This window comes from Acomys minous (genome assembly GCF_964271855.1).
Source record: "Acomys minous genome assembly, chromosome: 12".
NCBI lineage: Eukaryota > Metazoa > Chordata > Mammalia > Rodentia > Muridae > Acomys > Acomys minous.
In genome coordinates this window covers 67,731,928-67,752,531 of record NC_140493.1, presented here as the reverse complement: position 1 = coordinate 67,752,531, position 20,604 = coordinate 67,731,928, and the positions used below count along the sequence as shown (strand labels likewise).

General features: G+C 44.2%; 1 protein-coding gene across 2 annotated transcripts in view; it reads right to left on the bottom strand.

The window, feature by feature from the left end:
• Nucleotides 1-20,604, bottom strand: part of SMG6 (SMG6 nonsense mediated mRNA decay factor) — a gene marked incomplete at its 5' end in the record, with an annotated part of 228,524 nt that overhangs the window by 204,919 nt on the left and 3,001 nt on the right. Inside the window, 7 exons of one of the 2 annotated variants that reach the window (XM_084802741.1) lie at nucleotides 4,088-4,300; nucleotides 4,634-4,744; nucleotides 14,305-14,383; nucleotides 14,643-14,749; nucleotides 17,065-17,175; nucleotides 17,720-17,912; nucleotides 18,551-20,309. In XM_084802741.1, coding sequence (XP_084658867.1) covers nucleotides 4,088-4,300; nucleotides 4,634-4,744; nucleotides 14,305-14,383; nucleotides 14,643-14,749; nucleotides 17,065-17,175; nucleotides 17,720-17,912; nucleotides 18,551-20,309 — 2,573 coding nt within the window. The remainder of the gene's footprint in view (nucleotides 1-4,087; nucleotides 4,301-4,633; nucleotides 4,745-14,304; nucleotides 14,384-14,642; nucleotides 14,750-17,064; nucleotides 17,176-17,719; nucleotides 17,913-18,550; nucleotides 20,310-20,604) is intronic. The other variant, XM_084802742.1, reaches the window with a different exon arrangement.

Below are 20,604 nucleotides of genomic sequence, written 5' to 3'. Positions count from 1 at the left end.
GCAAGCATGAAACCATATACAACTCAGGTGTGACCCCACACATGCCTATAACCTCTGCACGGAGGGGACAGAGGCGGGAAGCTCACTGGAGTTTACTGCCCATCAGCCCAGATGAATAACATGAGCTCAGGTTCAACAAGAGACTCCACCACAATGGAACAAGGTAGAGTGTGCTAGAAAGACATCTGACACCCTTCTCAACCTTCTGGGTGTGCTGGGGTACAAGTGTATATCATAACACACACACACACACACACACACCTAATAAAGTAATAGAATCAGTAACAGCTTACTTGCTGAAAACGTATTTGCTAAGACATACATTATAAAACCAGAGTTGCATAACTCTTACTTTTTTCAGTGGTGGAACTCAGCTTAAAGTCAGCAATTATGTATGTAGGTAAGCAAGCATCCTACCTCTAAGCCTAATGTCCAGCCGCTCCTTCTAACGTAAAGAGAGTTCTACAAAAGATTAGTTGTATCTGTATAAGAGATATTCCCCAATGGTGAGGCCAGCATAATAGAAAGTCACAAAATCTTTTTTTAAAACTGTCTTTTGTTTTCACTCTAAAAATACTTGAGGGCGGGCTGGAGAGATGGCTCAGAAATTAAGACCACAGCCTGCTTTTCTCAAGGGCCTGAGTTCAATTCCCAGCAACTATACGGTGGCTCACAACCATATACAATGTGATCTGATGCCCTCTTCTGTCATGTAGGTGTTACATGCAGGCAGAACACTATACATAATAAATAAGTAAGTCTTTAAAAAATAAATACTTGAGGGCTTGTGGGATGGCTTGTCAAGTAAAGGCATTTGCTGTGCAAGACTGACCACCTGAGTTTGATCCTTGAAATCCACCTAAGAATGGGGAGAAAGAGAAAACTGAACTGACTCCACAAATCTGTCCTGACTGCCGCTTGAGGGTCATGGTTTGTGGGACCACACATATCATGCAGATACTTATACATACAATAATAAAAAATAAAAAATTAAACAGTACAGTCCTACCCAAAAAGACAACATATTTAGTTAAACAGACGTCCAGTTTGGGCTGTAATATCCAACGCAGCAAAAGCGGCAGTGAGGGATTCTAACAGCAGAAACCAAAACATATTACCAGGCACACACTAATAGGGAGCCCCAGTACACCACAGTGCACAAGAAGAGAGGGCTGTCGTTATCAATGACTACTTTCCAAGTCATCCACAAAACAGCTACAGAATAGGAAGGAAACAGCAAGATAAATGGAATTTAAAACTAAACCCAAAAGAATTGGGCCTCGTAGCTCATACCTGTAATTTGAGAATTGTCAGGATTTAGAGGGCACGGGGATGCATATGAGACACTATCTCAAAAAATAATAAACAAACAAAAAAACAAACAGCAGACACGGTGTTGCACTTGGGAGGCAGATGCAGGAAGGCTGAGTTCAGGGTCATTCTCGGCCACACACTGAAATCAAGGCAGCCTGGGCTACAGGAGACCATCCCCAACAACAACAAAACCTAGGAAGTTATCCTATCCCACCATTTTAAACTGATTCTTATGAGAGAACTATGCTTCCAACCAGGTAAGGTAGCACACGCCTTCAATCCCAGCACTCAGGAGGCAGGGGCAGGCAGATCTAGTGAGTTTGAGGGCAGAGTGGTCTACAGAGCAAGTCCAGGGCAGCCAGGGCTACACAGAGAAACCCTGGCTCAAAAAACAAACAAACAAACAAAAAAAGTAAACCATGTTTCCAACTTCAAGAAAATAAGTCTTTTCCTCCTGTGTGCCTACAAAACCTGCATGTTGCCGGGTGTGGTAGTCCATGCCTTTAATCCCAGCATTCAGGAGGCAGAGGCAGGCGGATTGCTGTGAGTTCGGGGCCAGTCTAGTCTACAAAGTGAGTCTAGGACAGCCAGGGCTACACAGAGAGGCCCTGTCTCAAAAAACAAAAACAAACAAAAAACCCAACCCTGCATCATGTTGACCTGTATGCACAGATGAGCCCACGTGTGCCCCTTCCCTAGATACAGGCCAGGCCCTTTGCCTGCTGCCCAGCCACTGTCCTCCCCTGTCTTCCAGATCGTGTGTCCGTCTCAGACTGCTCAAGGATCATCTTTCTTAGTTCTCCAACTTATTTCATCCTGGTGTTTTGTTCCACTTTTACATGTGTGTGTATGTGGTGTGTATGCATGAGGGCACGTGAGCATGTAGGTGCATGTGTGTGTGGAGGCCTGATGTTGGTTGGTGTCCAAAATCATCCTCAATTATTCTTCTAACCTATTCAATAAAGCAGAGTTTCTCAAATCAAACCCAGAGCTTGTCAATATGGCTAGTCTTGACAGCCAGCTTGTTCTGGGTTTCTCAAGACTCTATTTTCCAAGGCTGGAACTGTACGTGGGCTGGTGTGCCCACCTGGTGTTCACCTGCATTGTGGGAATTCCAACCCTAGTCCTAACACTTACAGAGCAGGTGGTTTGACCACTGTATCAACCCCTCAGTCTTCACTTTTTTGTTTGTTTTTTTGTTTGTTTGTTTGCTTTTTGGGGGGTTTTTTTGAGACAGGGTTTCTCTGTGTAGCCTTGGGTGTCCTAGACTCACTTTGTAGACCAGGCTGGCCTCCAACTCGCAGAGATCCGCCTGCCTCTGCCTCCCGAGTGCTGGAATTAAAGGCGAGCGCCACCACCGCCCAGCTCCCCATTCAGTTTTTAAACCAGAAACCTAGGTGCTGTTCTGACTAGGTCTTCTCTCTGAGCTCCCCATGTCTAATCAAGCCCTTTGGATTCATCTCTCTCCCATCTCTGAAACCATTTATTGGTTCAGATCCTTCTACAACTAACTTGAATTCCTCTCACTGAACCATGAACCAGGCCCTTACATTTTTCTCCATGTTCTTTTTCCCTACCCTCAGGAATCTGCACACGGCTTGTCCATTTGCTTAGAATGTACTTTGCCATTCTCCTTGCCTTCCGCCTTCAGCTTCTATTCAATCTTTTTTTTTTTTTTGGTTTGTTTTCCGACACAGGGTTTCTCTGTGTATCCCTGGCTGTCTTGAACTCACAGCAATCCACCTGCCTCTGCCTCCCAAGTGCTGGGATTAAAGGCGTGCGCCACCACCGCCTGGCTTTCTATTCATTCTTAACACTTCCCTGACCACTGACTACTGTGCAACCAGAAAATCAGTACAAACCCCTAAACAAAGTTCATTACACGTCGTTACCTTCTCGCTCGTTAGAATGCTTCCTTGAAAACAAAGAGAAATGCTATGTTCTGAATCTTTAGTTTGGCACATTCTAAGCTGTAAGAGAGGACCTCATAAAAGGCTTGGGGACCGTGAGGTGGCTGAGTGGTTAAGAAAGGACCCAGGTTCAGTTCTCATTACCCACATTGTGGCTCAAAAACCTCTTTAATTCCAGGTCCAGGGGATCTGACCTCATCTGACTTCCACTGGCATCCGGGTCTCATGTAGTACACATATATAAATGCAAGCAAAACATTTGTGCAGAAAAACAAACAAATCTAAAAATAAATGAACAATAAATGGCTGATCACAGACTAACAACCTACCCATGATGCTTTAGTTCATACTCCAAACAGAAGGCCAACCAGGTAAAAAGCATTAAGTACAAAATCTCAGCGAATCCTCATACATACTGGTGATGTCCAACTCAAAGCAGCAAAACAATTTCTAATTCTACACTTACTAAATTCTACAGTGCCACATAGTGGTGAGTAAGGGAAGCACACGCTAATGATAAGGGAGTGTTCATAAGCAAGGAGGCATGAGGGAACCTAGAGTTGGTAGGTAGTATTCCCCAGAGTAAGTGGGAGGTGCCAAGCAAGCACAGGGGCTCACCCCTATATGCCCAGCATTTGAGCCACTGAGGTAGAAGGGCCGTGAGGAGGTAGAGGCCGGTCTGGGCTACATAGTGAGTTCCAGGCCAGCCTGGTATACAGAATGAGCTTCTTTTCTTTGTAAATAAATAGATAAATGTCTTAAAGCTGAGCACTGTCTATGACTCAGCCCCAGGCTGCAGAGCTGTACGGCCTGGGGCAGCCAGACTTCCTGAGCTAGACTGGCTCGCTACATCAGGAACTTACATCACTGGGGCTCAGGCTGCCAAGACCATTCTCCTGCTCAGAATCCTTCCCCGACTCAGTGCCCTGGGAGGACCGAGAGTGAGATGGATGAATCCAGATCTCCAGGCGAGTAGTGTCATCCCCAACGTGCCGGAAAGTAGACTTCCTTCCTTTGCGCCACTGATCAGGACTCAGGTCCGACTCCTCGTGCTGCTTCTTTTCCATCTGCTCAGCCTGCACAACGGACACACAAGCTCAGATCCCCAAGTTCAGCAAACGAGAAAGTCCTCACACCTGTGCTTTTGTCTAAAGACTGGTACAGGACAGCAGTGGCCATCTGTGCTGACTCTGGGAACTGATGCTGTGATGCAGGCACACCCCAAAAGCCCAGCAAGCTCCCCTGAAGACCCACGTCAATGTCTGTTCTTCACAGAGGCTAACCGACGAGCCGTTAGTGAAGCCCAGCGGGAAGGTGTGAACATGGTTTCAGTCATCTCACACGCTTCGGCAGAGGAAGCGCGTTCTTCGAGGAGGCAGTGGGTCTACTCTGCCTGCATTCTTACTCACCTTTCGTTTAGTCTCCTCAAATAAACTCATAAGACTCTCCTTGGCAGTCAGGATAGGGTTGCTCGCTGCTAAACTGCGCATATAGTAATAGACAGCATCAAGCTTCCTCCTCTGTGGAAAGAAGCAGACATTTGGCCAACTGACTTCCTTTTTTCTCTTTTAACAATAAAGTACTGGCAACTGAACTCAGGGAATTGCACAGGTAAGGCACTACCACTGAGCTACAACCCAGACTTTTTACAAAGTTTACTTTGAGGGAAAGGCTCACTAAGCTACCCACTCTGGCCTTGAATTTCTATAATCCAAGCAGGCCTTGAACTTGTAATTCTCCTGAGGTCTTGGCTTCCTCTCCCCAGTAGCTGGATTATACCACCTGGCCAAGCTCAGCTTTCTTTGTGACACCATACACCACAGCTGATTCAAGAAACCCTATTATCTCTCCCGTCCTGTCCCTCCACCTGTACAGACTCCAAGAAAGAAAACCAGAATGATATCCATTTGGAAAGCCAAGGTGATCACGTCAGAGAGTTTTTGGCCAACATGGTTCTCTTATCTTATAAGCAGATGCACCCTAAGAACCAAATATTCAGAGGGGAAGAACAAGGAACTCTCTTAAAATATAAACATCAATTATGTTTTGTTTTTAGAGACTGTCCAGCCTACTATTATTACTCAGAATGCTATAACGAAATCCTGAATACAATTAGGAGCTAGACAGACCCAGATTCAAATACTAACGCATCAGGATTTGACCGAGACTTTGGAAAAGCTGCTAACAATCTTCCTAAGATTCCCACATCTTCCTTTTTTTGTTTGTTTTGTTTTAAGATTTATTTATTAAGTATACAGTGTTTGGCCTGCATGTACACCTGCAGGCCAGAAGAGGGCATCAGATCTCATTGTAGATGGTTGTGAGCCACCATGTGGTTGCTGGGAATTGAACTCAGGACCTCTGGAAGAGCAGGCAGTGCTCTTAACCTCTAAGCCATCTCTCCAGCCCCCTTGTTTTTTTTGTTTTTGTTTTTTAAGACAGGGTCTCACTAGGTAGTCCTGGCTGGCCTAGAAGTCACTAGTACAACAGGTTGGCCCTGAATTCAGAAATCAGCCTGCCTTTACCTCTTGAGTCTGGGATTAAAGACACGAGCCAACATACCCAACCTAAAAAATGCTATTATATGTATGTACTTATTAGGGTGAGAAGCATACATAACCCACAAGTGCATGCCTCCATGTATGTGTGGAGTCAATATTCAGGAGTCCGTTCTGTCCTTCCACCATGTGGGCCCCAAGGACTGACTTCAGGTAGTCAGGCTTGGAGGAGAGCACTACTATTACCTGCTGAGCCACTTTGCTGGTCCATCCTCACCTTTAATATAGGAATAATAGCATCCTTGAGTAGAAGCTGCCTCTAAGTCTATAGATTGAGAGGCAGTATCTACTATCTTTGATGTCCCTGGATCGATCCGAGCTAGTTGGTGGTGACAAAGCTATAATATATAAATGCAGGTTTATTGGAAGCGGCACAGGAAGGGGAAGAGAAGAGTGCACGCTGGGGGTTGAGGGGGAAGGGAAGGAGAGGGCAGGGAGGTAGGACAAGGGCAAGGGCAGCAGGGGTGGGAAAGGGAGGCAAATGGGGTGGGGGGGCTACTGAACCCAAAATGTCTGGTTTATATTGTGAGTCTCTGGGAGAGGGGAAGCTCTGTCCCCAGGTACAGGGCAGGGCACGCCAGCTACGCCCTGCAGCAGGGCCTGACATCCTTGAGCTTAGTGGTACTAATGAGACCAGTTGTTTACAGTTTTTTAAAAATTAATAGGTATATTGAATATTCTATGAACCTTATTAAATAAATTTAACAAATTAGTGTTTTGGCCTATTTTATAACTATAGGGAATAGAATAAAGGAACCTGCCAGGCATGGTGGAACATGTGTTTAATCCCAGCAGAAACAGGTGGATCTCTGTGAATTGAGGCCAACCTAGCCTACATAACAAATTCCAGAACATCCCAGAGCAATGTAGAGAGAACATGTCTCTAAAAACATCAAAAAAGTAAAGGAAGCTGAGCATAGTAGCATGAACCTATAATCCCAGCAATTCTAGATACCAACAGAACGGGAGGATTGTTTGAGCCCAGGTGTTCAAGGCTGGCCTGGCATCATAACTAGACCACATAGACACCAGAGAAAAGGCAGTGGGAATGGCTCCGAGAGTAGCTCAGGACACAGTTTCTACATTCACTACTTCCCGGGAGGGCGGGAAGGGAGAGAGGGAGGGAGACCACAGGAGGCAGGCAGCAGGCAGGCTGACAGCAGAAGCACAAAGCAGAACACCAGGCTATCTGGGTGTCTCTCCTGCTTCACAGACATTCTCACCACTCCCCACTAATGTCTCAAAACATTTTTTAAAATGTTCTATCGGCATCTACTCTTTCATCAAAACTTTGTTTGTTTGTTTGTTTGTTTAGACAGGGTTTCTCTGTGTAGCCTTTGCTATCCTGGATGCACTTTGTAGACCAGGCTGGCCTCGAACTCACAAGATCCACCTGCCTAGTGCTGAGATTAAAGGCGTGGTGGCCTTCTTCAAAAACGCTTGTCTAGTATTTACCCTATATGGTTATTGGCCCAGGTTTAAAGGGCAAGTGTCTGAGTTTAAATTCGGTTCTGTATTTATTAGATATGGTTTACTAAGTAAAGTTTCCTTATTTGCAAATTGCTGATATTTGCACACACATGGTTCTAGTAAAAATTCAATTCCATAATTCATACAACATCTGAAACACCATTGTATTCAGTAGCTTTTTCTTTTTTTCTGAGACAAGGTTTTTCTGTGTAGCCTTAGCTGTCCTGGAACTCTCTCTGTAGAACAGTCTGGCCTTAAACTCAGAACTCAAAGATCCACCTGCCTCTCCCTCCTGAGCGCTGGGAATAAAGGTGTGCACCACCACGCCCAGCTTCAGGAGCTATTTTTAGTATTGCCCCAATTCAAAATAATCTCTGCTTATACCAACTTCACTTGATTTGAAACTTTTATTTACTCTACTTTCATATTTAAACTTGTTTGTTTGCTGGGCGTGGTGGCGCATGCCTTTAATCCCAGCACTCGGGAGGAAGAGGCAGGCGGATCACCGTGAGTTCGAGGCCAGCCTGGTCTACAAAGTGAGTCCAGGACAGCCTAGGCTACACAGAGAAACCCTGTCTCGAAAAACCAAAAACAAACAAACAAAAGATAAACTTGTTTGTTTGTTTGTTTGTTTGTTTTTTGATAAAGGGTTTCTCTGTGTAACAGCCCTGATGTCCTGGAACTCTCTTTGCCTGCCTCTCCTTCCCAAGTGCTGGGATTAAAGGTGTGCACCACCATACCTGGCATATTTAAACATTTTTAAGACTGAGAGCTACACATAAAAACCCTGTCTCAAAAAGCAAAACAAAACAAACACACACAAAAAACTATCATTGTGCCATATTTATTACTTTCTTTTGTTATGTTTGTACATGTGTGTTGGAGAAGGGTAACGTATATGAGTGCAGCAACAGCGAAGGGCAGAAGAGGATGTCAGCTCCTCTGGAACTGGAGTAACAGCAGGTTATAAACCACCAGATGTGGTGCTGAGAACCAACCTTGATCTACAAAATCTCATACACTCTAGGCTAGCCGTTCTCAACCTGTGGGTTGTAACCGCTTTGGGGGCTGAACAATCTTTTCATATGGGTTACATATCAGATATCCTGCATATAAGGTATTTACATTACAATTCATAACAGTAGCAAAATTACACTTATGAAGTAGCTACAAAATTGATTTTAGGGCTGGAGAGATGGCTCAGTGGTTCTGAGCACCAACTGCTCTTCCAGAGGTCCTGAGTTCAATTCCCAGCAACCACATGGTGGCTCACAGCCATCTACAATGTGATCTGATGCCCTCTTCTGGCCTGTAGGTGTACATGCAGGCAGAGCATTGTATACATAATTAATAAATAAATGTTTTAAAAAATGATTTTATAGTTTGGGGTCACCACAGCATGAGGAAATGTATTAAAAAGAGTTGCAGCATTAGGAAGGTTGAAAACCCCTGCTCTAGACCATCTCTCCTGCCTCTTACCACATATATCTTAATTGGCAGGGGCTTTTTAAGTTTAACACAAAATAATAGTGTATCTAACAATTAATGAAGTGTGTTTCAGGGAAGAAACCATACCATGTATTTCATCATTCACAGCATTATGAAAAGACTACACACAAGCATGTTTTCAATACCTGAAATTCACTGACTGACTAATTGGAGGAGACAGAAAAGCTGGAAACAAAGATAGACAACAAAGACGTGAAAGAGACAAAGGAAGAAAAAACTCAAAGGGAGCCTGCAAAAGAAAAATAACAATTCAGCCAGAATGGCAAACCCCATGGAGAAAATGTGGCATCACTGTTTGAGCAACAATCTGAAAAGGGAGTAAAGGACACAATTTCTTTATCAACAGAGTCAAGAAAAATAATCGTTTAGGAATAACTTGAATCAAGAAAGCCTAATACTTATACTCTAAAGAAAACTACAGAACAGTGCTAAACAAAATTAAAGACCTAAATAAACAAGAGACATCTTGTTAGGTCATTCGAGGATGAAAGCACTTCCCAAAGAACCTACAAGCTTATTACTTAATCAAAATGTAATTACTGCCTCAGTGGAAATACAAATTAAATGCAAATACAAAAAAGCCAATCCTAAAATTCATAGAAATTTTCAGGGACCCCACACAGTGAAAACAATCTTGAAAGAGAGAACAGCTGGAAGGCTAACATTTTTCACATTTTTAGAAGAAACCTAAAACTCCTAAGAGTTGTGGTACTGGCACAAAGCAGACATTGACCATATATTAGCTGGTTTTAATCTATGTTAAGACCCTTGTAATCTTAGTACCTGGGATAAGAGACAAAAGGAAAAACATTCAAAATCATCCTCAGTTAAATGGTAGTTCCAGGCCAACTGGGCTATCATGAGGCCCTGTCTCAAATGCTGCCCTGAGTACAAAAAGTGTTAACATCACTCTAAGCACAACAGAAATGTAGTTCTGTACAAGAGCATCTGTGCAAGGCCCTGAGAGGACACTGTAATGGTTAATCTTGACGGTCAACTTGAAAGGACTTATAATAACCTAATACATACACCTCTGGTTATGTCTGCGAGGATGCTTCCAGTAATGCTCAACTGACCCAGCCTCCAGGTGGTGGCAACACCCGTGGAAGGGGGAAAGTGTCCCTAACTGAATGTAGAGAGGAAGGCAGCCGAGTAACACATTCATCCCGCTCTGCCCTGACTGTGGCGCACTGTGAGCAGCTCCTGCCACATCTTCTCTGAGTTACACCCTCAGACTGAGTCAAAATAAACCCTGCCCTCTTCAGTCGCTCCCTGCTATGTCTAATACCTAGAACATTTGAAGAGCTCAAACAACTCAAGAAAAAAGGTAACTCAATTTTTAGTGTTGTGTTTTATGTATATGGATGTTTTGCCAGTATACATGACTGTGTACCATGTGTGTGCCTGGCATACACATGACATAAAAAGGCTTGGGGGGGGGGGGCTTCAGATCCTTTGGAACTGTAGTTACAGATGGCTATAAGCTGCCATATGGGTGCTGGGAATTGAATACAGGTCCTGTGGAAAAGCAGCTAGTGCTCTTAACCACTGAGCCATCTCTCCAGCCTAATAAATCAACTTGAAAATGACAAATGATTTCAATAGACATTTCTCTAATTATATATAAGTGGCCAATAAGCATATAAAAATGTTTAAAGGATTAGGTATACATGATTCCATGGGAGAATGCTTTCCTGGCATATATAAGGCCTTCCCCAAGGATTAATATACAGTCAACAGTTAATGAGGATTTTTTTCCCTACTAGCCACTTTTAAGATACCTATGCTCTTATAAACAACCTTAAAGAAACTCAGTGTGCCAGGCGTGGTGGCACCCACCTTTAATCCCAGCACTTGGGAGGCAGAGGCAGGCAGACTGCAGTGAGTTCGAGGTCAGCCTGGTCTACAAAGCAAGTCCAGGACAGGACAGCCAAGACAGAGAAACCCTGTTTCCAGAAAAAAGAAAAAGAAAGAAAGAAAAGAAAAAAGAAACTCAATGTATCACAAAACAAAAAAACAAAAATAACTTATGAAAATAGAAAAGGAGCTAGTTGAAAAGGGGAACCAACAAACAAAAAGGGTTGGGCATAAAGGCTCACAGCCATAACCACAAGCACCTCGGAAGCAGAACTGCCTCAAAACCAGGTGCGCCTACTCGACAAAGGGAGTTCAAGGCCAGTCTGAGCTCAGAGTAAGTCCAGAACATCCAAGACTACAGAGAGAAGCCTGTCTCGAAGAAAAAAACCCAAAGAGTAGAAACTGTCAAGCATCCATCCCAGAGGCTGGGGATAGAGCTTAGTTGCTAGTATGCTTATTTATCATACATAAAGCTCTGGATTTGATCTCTAGCACCAGATATAAATAGGCATGGAGCCAGGCAGTGGTGGCGCACACCTTTAATCCCAGCACTTAGGAAGCAAGGGCAGATGGATCTCTGTAAGTTCGAGGCCAGCCTGGTCTACAAAGCGAGTTCCAGGACAGCCAAGGCTAACACAGAGAAAACGTGTCTCAGGAAAAAAAAAAAGTGAGGAATGCAACACCATATGCCTGTAATTATAGGGGTGGGGGAAGTAGAGACATAAGATCAGATTTAGTGTCATCCTCAGCCTCAAGTTCAAGGCCAGCCTGGGCTATGTGAAACCCTAACTCACTACAATTAAAAAAACAAAAACAAAAGCAAGAGCCTGGTACAGTGGCACATGGTTTGCAATCCCAGCACTTGATGGACTTAGGCAAGGATTGGCAACCTGAGCAATACAGCTAAATCCTGTCGAGAAAAGAAAAAGAAAAAAATATTTAATAAAAAAATTTGAAAAAGAAAAGGAAAACAGAAAATTAGGCAGAAAAGGAGGAGAAAGGCGGGAAAGACTGACTTTCTCTTTCTGATAATCACATAATCAGAAGGAAAACAATATTCTTATTCTGCTTCTTTTTAATACTTTAGTACCTACCACTGCCCCACCTAACCCCCATCTTGTCCTCTTCCTGAAGTTTCCTGCCTGGAATCCGCTTAGTCCCAAGGTCCATTTCTCCTGACTAGAACCACATTCGAAGGAAGCTAGTAAAATCTAGAGAGGCGTGATCAAGTGCTTACTGTGTGTCTGCTAGGCACCCACTTTAGATGAAAAGTTAGGGATGCCAAGAGATCTGGGCTGGCAGGACTTAGTGGCTCAGAATTTAATCTCAGCATTGGGGAGGCAGAGGCAGAGGCAGAGTCTGTGAGTCTGAAGCCAGCCTGGTGTATTGAGTTCCAGGCCAGCCAAACCTCCTCAATGAGACTGTCTCAAAAAAGTTATCTGGGGAAAGAAACAAGATCTGGATGCTGAGGGCTGGGTGAGGCCCTAAGGGAAGGAGGTGAGTGTTCTTATCTTCTTTCTAGAACAGCTTAGGAAAGAAAAGGAACCAAGGTTAAGATCAGAATAACAAGCTCTTGTTTGTCTGGAGATAACAGTCCTTTGGGAAATTAAATGCAGTGAAGTGGAGGTATGGACCAAGTCAACAAAAGTGTGGGATCCCTGACAACTCCCCTCAAAGTAAAGGAAGCAGGGCCTGGACAGACAGCTCAGCGCATAAAGACACTGCCACCAATCCTAAGGCCCATGTTTGAAACTGTGAACCCACATGGCAATAGGACAGAATCTATCCTTCAAGTTGTCCTGTGATCTTCACATTCAAACAGTGGTGCACACGCGCGCACACACACACGTACACACAACAACAAATAATACATGTAAATTTTAAAAAATAAAACAACAAAATAAGTTTGAGATTTAAAGACTGAAAGGGCTGCTATTCTTTGGAGTACAGGGACCAGAAGAAATTAATCTCAAGGAGTTGACAATATCAAAATTGTATTTTAAAGGACTAGAGAGATCAGTCATCAATTAAGAGCACTAGCTACTTTTGCAGAGGACCGAAGTTTCGATTCCCAGCACCCACATGGCAGCTCACAACAGTTTCTAACTGAAGTCCAAGAGTATCTAACATCCTCTTCTGGCCTGAGGCTGTACAAACACACAAAGGCAAAACACTCATATATGTACATATATATGATTTTAAAAATGAAAAATAAATCCCTATTTTAAGAGAGAGATGATAGTACATGCCTTTCAACTCAGTGTCTGAGAGGAACACAACTTCAAGGTCAGCCTGGGCTACAAAATAAGACTGTTTAAAACTAAATCCAGTGCAGGGCTGTGCTGGGACATGATTTTAATCCCAGCACTTGGGAGGCACAGGCAGGCAAATCTCTGTGAGTTCAAGGCTAGCATGGTCTAAAGAGTGAGTTCTAGGATAGCCAACGTTACACAGTAAAACCTGTCTGAAAAAAAAAAATCAATCAATCAACCAATCAATCAATCCATTTTGGTAACACATATATTAAAATTGAAACAACACAGAAAAGATTAGCATGTTCCCTTCACAAGGACTTTTTTTTTTTTTTGGTTTTTCGAGACAGGGTTTCTCTGTGTAGCCTTGGCTGTCCTGGACTCACTTTGTAGACCAGGCAGGCCTCGAACTCACAGCGATCCACCTGCCTCTGCCTCCCGAGTGCTGGGACTAAAGGCGTGCGCCACCACACCCGGCTACAAGGACAATTTTTTAAAAAAACAAAAGAATAAAATAAAGCTGAGCATTGAGGTGCACACCTTTAATCCCAGCACTCGGGAGGCAGAGGCAAGTGGATCTCTGTGAGTTCAAGGCCAGCCTGGTCTACAAAGTGAGTCCAGGGCGGCCAGGGCTACACAGAAAACACTGTCTCAAAACAACAACAACCACAAAAAAAAAAAAAAATGGGGCTAGAGAGGAGGCTCAGAGGTTAAGAGCACTGACTGCTCTTCCAAAGCAACCACATGGTGGCTCACAACCATCTATAATGTGATCTGGTGCCCTCTTCTGGCCTGCAGGAGTACATGTAGGCAGAGCACTGTATAGTTAATAATAAATAAATCTTTAAAAAACAGATAAACATGTGAATAAATTCTGAAGCCATTGAGAGGCTCAGCATATAAAGTGCTTGCTGCAAAGGCTGCCCATTTAAGTACAATCCCTGCGACCTTCATGGTAAGACAGAATCAACTCTCAAAGTCTTCTCCCCTCTACATGCATACCTTCACACATTTAATGAGTCACTTTAATACACTTAATAAAACATAAATGTAATAATACAAGTCAAATCAATATTTTAAGAAACCCATGTGTGGTGTGGTAGAACATGCCTCTAATCTCAGCACGTGGGAGGCTGAAGCAAAGAGGACAAGTCTGAAGCCTGGGCTATATAGTGAAACAAAACTCTAGCTCAAAAAATAGAAACTGCCAGGCGGGCAGCAGTGGTGCACGACTTTAATCCCAGCACTCGGGAGGCAGAGGCAGGTGGATCGCCGTGAGTTCAAGGCCAGCCTGGTCTACAGAGTGAGTTCAGGACAGCCAAGGCTACACAGAGAAACCCTGTCTCGGAAAAAAAAAAAAAAGAAAGAAAGAAAAGAAAAGAAAAAAAAAGAAACTGCCTAGGAAACAGCTCCCTTATTCATGGAATTTCTTACCGTGTACACTGCCAGCAAAGCCAACTGGTTATAGGGGCGCCCATTCTTGGGAGCAATATGCTGGGCCTTCAGGTACCAACTAGAATAGAAAACAGAACGAAATGCTAACTACTATCAACTCTTTCCCAGTCCATCTTCATAGCCCTTCTACTGAGGTCACAGACATGAAAGTTAACTAGATGTAGCCCTTGAGTGGCCAATTCTCCATTTACAGGACCAATTAAGGACACCTGTAGGGCATCGCATATGGGAGGCAGCTCTACTGGCTGGATGCCTTACAGAGATTCACTTAATGCCATACAGGGAAGACAACTAGTGAGCTGAGAGGTGAAACGTACCTGCGTGCCTTCCCATAGTTTGCTGTGTCATTGGCTTGCTCCCGGTACCTAGAGATATCTCCTTGGCAAATCATACAGCGTTGAGCACTGATCAAGGCATATTTTACCTACAGAAGAGACAACTGTTAGCAGAGTACCCCAAAAACACAACTCAATACCAGAAGAAATGGGTGGGACCTAAATGACAGAGGACAAAGTAAAACACAGACCTCATACAAGTCAAGCTTTCCACCTGACCCTGAGCATTAAAAAAACCAGCAACGACATCACATAAACAAAACATAAACAGAATAGAGAGTGGTAATTCCTACTTGAGGCCCAGGCAAATGGAACCGTGCATTCTGAAACTAGAAGCCAGGCAATCTGTGTAATCTCAAGAAAGCTTTTAGGACGCCTGGACTTAGGGTTCCTCATCTGTGTTTAAAAATACATACTCAGGGACTGGGAAGCAGCTCAGTTGCTAAAAGCACCTGTTGGTCTTGTCTAAGACCAGGGTTCAGTTCTCAGAACCTCACATGATGACTCGCTGCCATCTGTAACTCCAATCCTGCTGCCTCAGTCTCCCAAGTGCAGAGATTATAAACACAAACCCCCGTGCCTGCCCTTCTAATCTATCTTTTTATTTTCACCTCCACTACATCTCTCTTTACCTTGCCTCTAACCTGACTCCCCTACATCCACCCTTGCTTAACACCTATCAAAGTCAACAATTTGTCAAAATGATTGATTTTTAACAAAAAGCAACTACTCTTTTGTTAAAAAGCAACCGATGGTTAAAGAATAAAGTCCAAATCTTCAATATGGCACCTAAAGGTTTATGATTTGTTGTTTCCTACTTCCTTAGCTTTGCCTAGCGCAGTATTACCAACATCAACAGAACAACTTCTTGCAATTTCTCAACAACACCTGACTCTTGCTCACTGTGCCTTAAGTATCTAACTCCTCCCCCACCCTTCAAACTCCTATTTATGTTTCAAGACTCTGCTTGGCTAGGAATATACGTGTGATATAGCTCTTGCCTGGTATTCATGAGGCCAATTTTGATGCTCAGAACTATTTACCATTGTATTTTTGCCTCTGAAAAACCTTCTTGGAGTCCACTGACCCTAAGTTCAATTACTTCCTGTGTCGTCGTTTTACTATTCCATACTCTTCCCATAGTGCTTAGTTCCCTTTCCTTTTTGTGTTTTTTTAGGGTTTTTCAAAACAGAGTTTCTCTGTGCAGCCTTGGCTATCCTGGACTCACTTTGTAGACCAGGTTGGCCTCAAACTCATAGTGCTCCACCTCCCGAGTGCTGGGACTAAAGGCGTGCGCTACCATGCGTGGCTCAGTTCTCTGTAATATAACAAAGATCTCTTCAGAATGAAGGTGATGAGAGTCAGGTGGGGTTAGTTCCTCTATAGAAAATTTATGTTGTCCCAAAGAACAGGATCACATACGTGTGCATGTGGAGGCCCAAGGCTGATGTTACGAATTAGCCAATTGCTTCTTACTTTTCACTTTTAAAAAAAATTTTTTTTTCTTTTTCATGACAGGGTTTCTCTGTGTAGCCTGGCTGTCCTGGACTCACTCTGTAGACCAGGCTGACCTTGAACTCACATTGATCCACCTGCCTCTACATCCCTGAGTGCTGGGATTAAAGGAGTGTGCCACGACATTTGGCTTTAAAATTTTATTTTGTGGGCTGCAATCTGATGTAAAGTAAATAAATTAATTAAAATTTAAAGAATTTATTGTGTGTGTTTGAGTGTTTTGTCTGTATGTCTTTATGTCTATCACTTGCATGCCTGGTACCTGCAGAAGTCAGAAGAAGGCATCGGATCCCATCGATGTGGAGTTACAGATGGTTGTAAGCAGTCGTGTGGATAGTAGGAACCCAACCCAGGTCTTGTGATAAGAGCAACACGTGCTCTTAATAACTGAGTCCTCACTCTAGCCTCTGTAGTTCAGACTGTCCTAAAACTCACAGGATAGCCCAGACTGGCCTCAAACTCACGGCAACTCTCCTGCTTCATTTTCCCAAGTGCTGAGATTACAAAAGTGGAGGGCATCAGAATATTTATGACCTTACAGTTTGTGTGTCTGGTTTTTTGTTTTTTGTTTTTTTCTGATTTTATGCAACTCAGACCTGCTTGGAATTCACTCTGTAGCCAGGCTGCCCTGAACTCCTGATGCAGGATTACTGACAACTGCCACAGTGTCTGCCTGAGGGTTGTTAGTTTCATCCATCTGTCCCCTATTACAGTGTATCCTTCACTATTACATCCTCAACATACAGCACGCTGCCTAGGTCACAGCTCCTACGAGACCAATACTTACTAAATAGATAGTCCGCCTGTGCCTCACAAATACTGGAATTAAAGATGTGCACCACGGTGCCAGGCCTAGATGAATAAATTTAAACGAAAGAAACTGGCTTACTGTCTTCCGTAGAGGCTTGCTTCGAATGGCAAGCCCATCCATGTAGTCCTCCAGTTTGAACTTGTAAGTAATCTGTAGTTTCTGGAGCAAACTATCAAAGAAGTCACTGCCCTATAAGGAAAAAGAAAAAGAAAATACATGTGAATCAATCAGCTTTTTTCCACTGTACCTAGCAGACACTGAAGCAAATGACCCTTCCGCAGTCGATCAACGCCCAGACATCCTCTATAACAAGGTACATACAGTGAGGAACTAAAGGCCTTCAAGTAAGCACAACAGCAGGTTATAGCATAAGCCTCCCACATTCTAAAGACAGGATTCATTCACCCCTTCCTCCCTCTTTCAGCTCTCACTCCCCACCCCACCCCCAATTCAGAAAGCTTTCAAGCTCAGAAATAACTCCAGGAATGCGGTGTAGCTCAGCGTGCTGGCCTGACATGCATGAACTCCAACGGTCAGTGAGCATAGTTCAAAAAGAAGCAACAGGTAGGCCAGGTCTAAATGCACGGAAAAGACAGAAGGGCTTTGGTGATACTCTGTTCTAAAACAGCTCAGGTAGAAAAGACAAACAAGCAAACTATAAAGCTGTTGCAGACTTTATCCTGAGGACAAAACAACAACAATAACAACAATAAGTAGTAGTAGTAGTAATTACCTCATCCAAGAGTTCCAAGAGTCTGTTCCGAATCTGTTCTGGGTTCTCAATATTTGGATCCTTGAGAAGCTGCCTGAACTTCTCAATCACCTGATAGAAAGCATTCTTCCACAGGATCTGATCTACATTCTGATTGTCAGAAAATTCAATATCTAATAGAATACAGCGCTCATACAGCTGCAGTAATTCAGTTCTGGAATAAAATACATGTAACATCTAGCCCCGATATATCACAGAGAAAACTAGACCCAAGATATGAACTTCCTGCAAACCAGCCACGTCCCTCCTGACAAGAGCTCTGAAACGTGACCAGGCATCCTACCCACACTAGGCTCCACTCTGCACAAGGAAATGTCACTCCAAAGACATTTACATCCAGGAAAATAACATATTCCCATATGTGCACACCTACCCTGAAGAGCTGAAGTAAGCTCTGGTGGCACACACCTGTAATCTCAGCATTTGAGAGGCAGATGCAAGTGGATCTCTGTGAGTTTGAGGCCAGCCTGGTCTACATAGTGAGTCCAGGACACAGAGAAGCCCTGTCTCAAAAAATAAATCCAACCCCCCCTCAAAAAAACCCCACTTATTATCCCAATTGCCTGTTCCTTATTTAAAAAAAAAAAAAAAACAATGTAAAGGGACTTCAAGTGTAGCACACAAGATACACCCGACTCCAGGCTTGATGCCCATGCCCAAATGGGGTTGTTGGGGGTAGGGATTCTTGTGAGAGGGAGGAGCACTCAGTGGCTTACCTAAGGCGTCTCTACCTCCCTCACCCACAGGAGCCTCACAGCGGCTCATTTCCCTCTAAGCGAGACCACACAATACCTGAGCTGAGCCATCTTCTCCATGCCCTCAGTGCTGATGCGGTCCCTGGAAAGCAGGTTGCTGAGCTGCAGTTCTTGGTTGTCAGCCACTCGGAGAAACCTATGGAGCTCCTGTTGCTGCAGGTTGCGCACATGCTGCTCTATTTCCTCAGGACTCATGGTACTAGCAGGGAGAGGGCTACAGACATACTGTCCTGAGGGGGCCGGATAGCCTGGGTAGTAAGGCCCCGTGTACATACCATTTGCAGGGCTCACTGGGTATTGCAGAGGGCTATAACCTGTATAGGGGTACTGAGAGGCAGGGCCTGGTGTCCGAGGGTAATAATAGGGGTTGTCAGAATTTTGAAATTTATAGTAAGATGCTTGGGCCTGACGTGAATCACCCCAAGATGTAGGACTGACTTCATCATCAGTGTCCAAGAAATGTAGCTGGGGCGTCTGGCTTTTCAGAGCAGGCTTCTGATCAGGATTGTTTGGGTCCCACAGTCGGCGGGTTGTGCCTCCACGGCCCCAACTCCGAGATCCCTTATTACCAGATCCAAATAAAAGTCGAGGTCCCAAAGGTGTAGACTCTGGAGAACCCGCTGAACTGACAGATAGGGCAGTATGGGCAGGCAGGATCAGAATGCCACGACCACGACCCCGAAGTTCTTGCTTCGGGTTTTTGAACTCCTGCTTCTCAGAGGAGCCCTTGCCCCCACTGCTTGGGCCTTTGTCAGACTTCATTCTGTCCACACTCTCCCTGGCTGACCTCACCTCGGGGGAATCTTTACTCATGGTCTCTGCATCAAAAGTAACACGAAGGGTCCCTCGGTTTTCTTTACCATTGCTTTTCTGTTCACCCTCGCTGTGGCCAGACCAATTTCTTTCTAAATGTTTCTTCCTTTCTGAGTTCCTCCTGGACCCTAGTCCGTCAGCCTCATCAACTCTGTCCTCATCTAAGGAGTCGGTTGAGGACATAGACACCTGCTTCTTCAGTCGTGGTCTCTCCTTGGTCCGATCCTGGCGCCTGCGGCGACATCCGCTATCAGTCAGGCCGGCTCCCTCAGCACTGTTGTTGCTACCAGCTGAGCTGGTACTGCAAGTGCGGTAGCGGTTCCTGCGTTTGTCTGACCGGGAGTACCGCTTTACAGAACCAGGTTTCCCTTGGCCAGAGTCCTCGGTCACCTTCCTTGTCCCCTCCCCCTTCTCACTCTTTTTGCCCTTTTCTCCCTTGGCAGCTCTTACTCTGTCCTTAGTTTGGCTCTTTTCTGTCTCAGTTTTCTCCGGTTTGCTCATGACTTCTTCTTTTACAACTTTTCCCTTACACTCATCCTCTTCGATCCTCAACTGTTCCACTTGGTTGAGGATTTCTTCCTCGTCTGCCCTGTTAGCTGACTCTTTGGTAACGGTCTGCAACCGCCTTCCAGGCTGATAGATCTGCAGGTCTGGTTTCTTCATTCTCTTTATGATTTTTAGACTTCGGTCCTCTAGTCCAACAGTCTTTGAGAAAGTCTCCTGTGCCTGACTATTTTCAGGATCTGTAGGACCGTTTTGCTGTTGGCTGTCCAATTCCTTGCAAACCTTAATAAGCTGTGTATCATTTCCAAGCGCAGAAGAATCTCTGTCATTAACAATCTCATCCTTAAATTCCTCACTCCCAGAAGCCTCCTTAGTCTTAGGCCTGTTCCTTAGACGAGAAAGTCCAGGCTTATAGATTTCCAAATCTGGGCGCCTATTATCTTTGCGCTGCCTGGGTTCCTTTAACTCCTTCATGTTTTCTATTGTGTTGATAAGAGGGAACAACACAGAAGAAAAGAATAATGGAGAAGAGAGGGAGGGAAAGTTGTCACTCCACTTACATAACAGCAATGACGACGACAACAACAAAAAATGAGCAAGAATCCAAAAGGTAATGGGGGGGGGGGAGCCTGGATAGCTCAACTGGTAAAACTTCAGGCCCTAAGTCTGAAAGTCCAGGGTTCAAATGGTAATACTGGTGGGTAGGGAGGAATGTTTCTGTAAAGGCAGAAATTTGTAGTTTTGTGATTTTTGTGTTCAGTAGCCAGTAAGGCT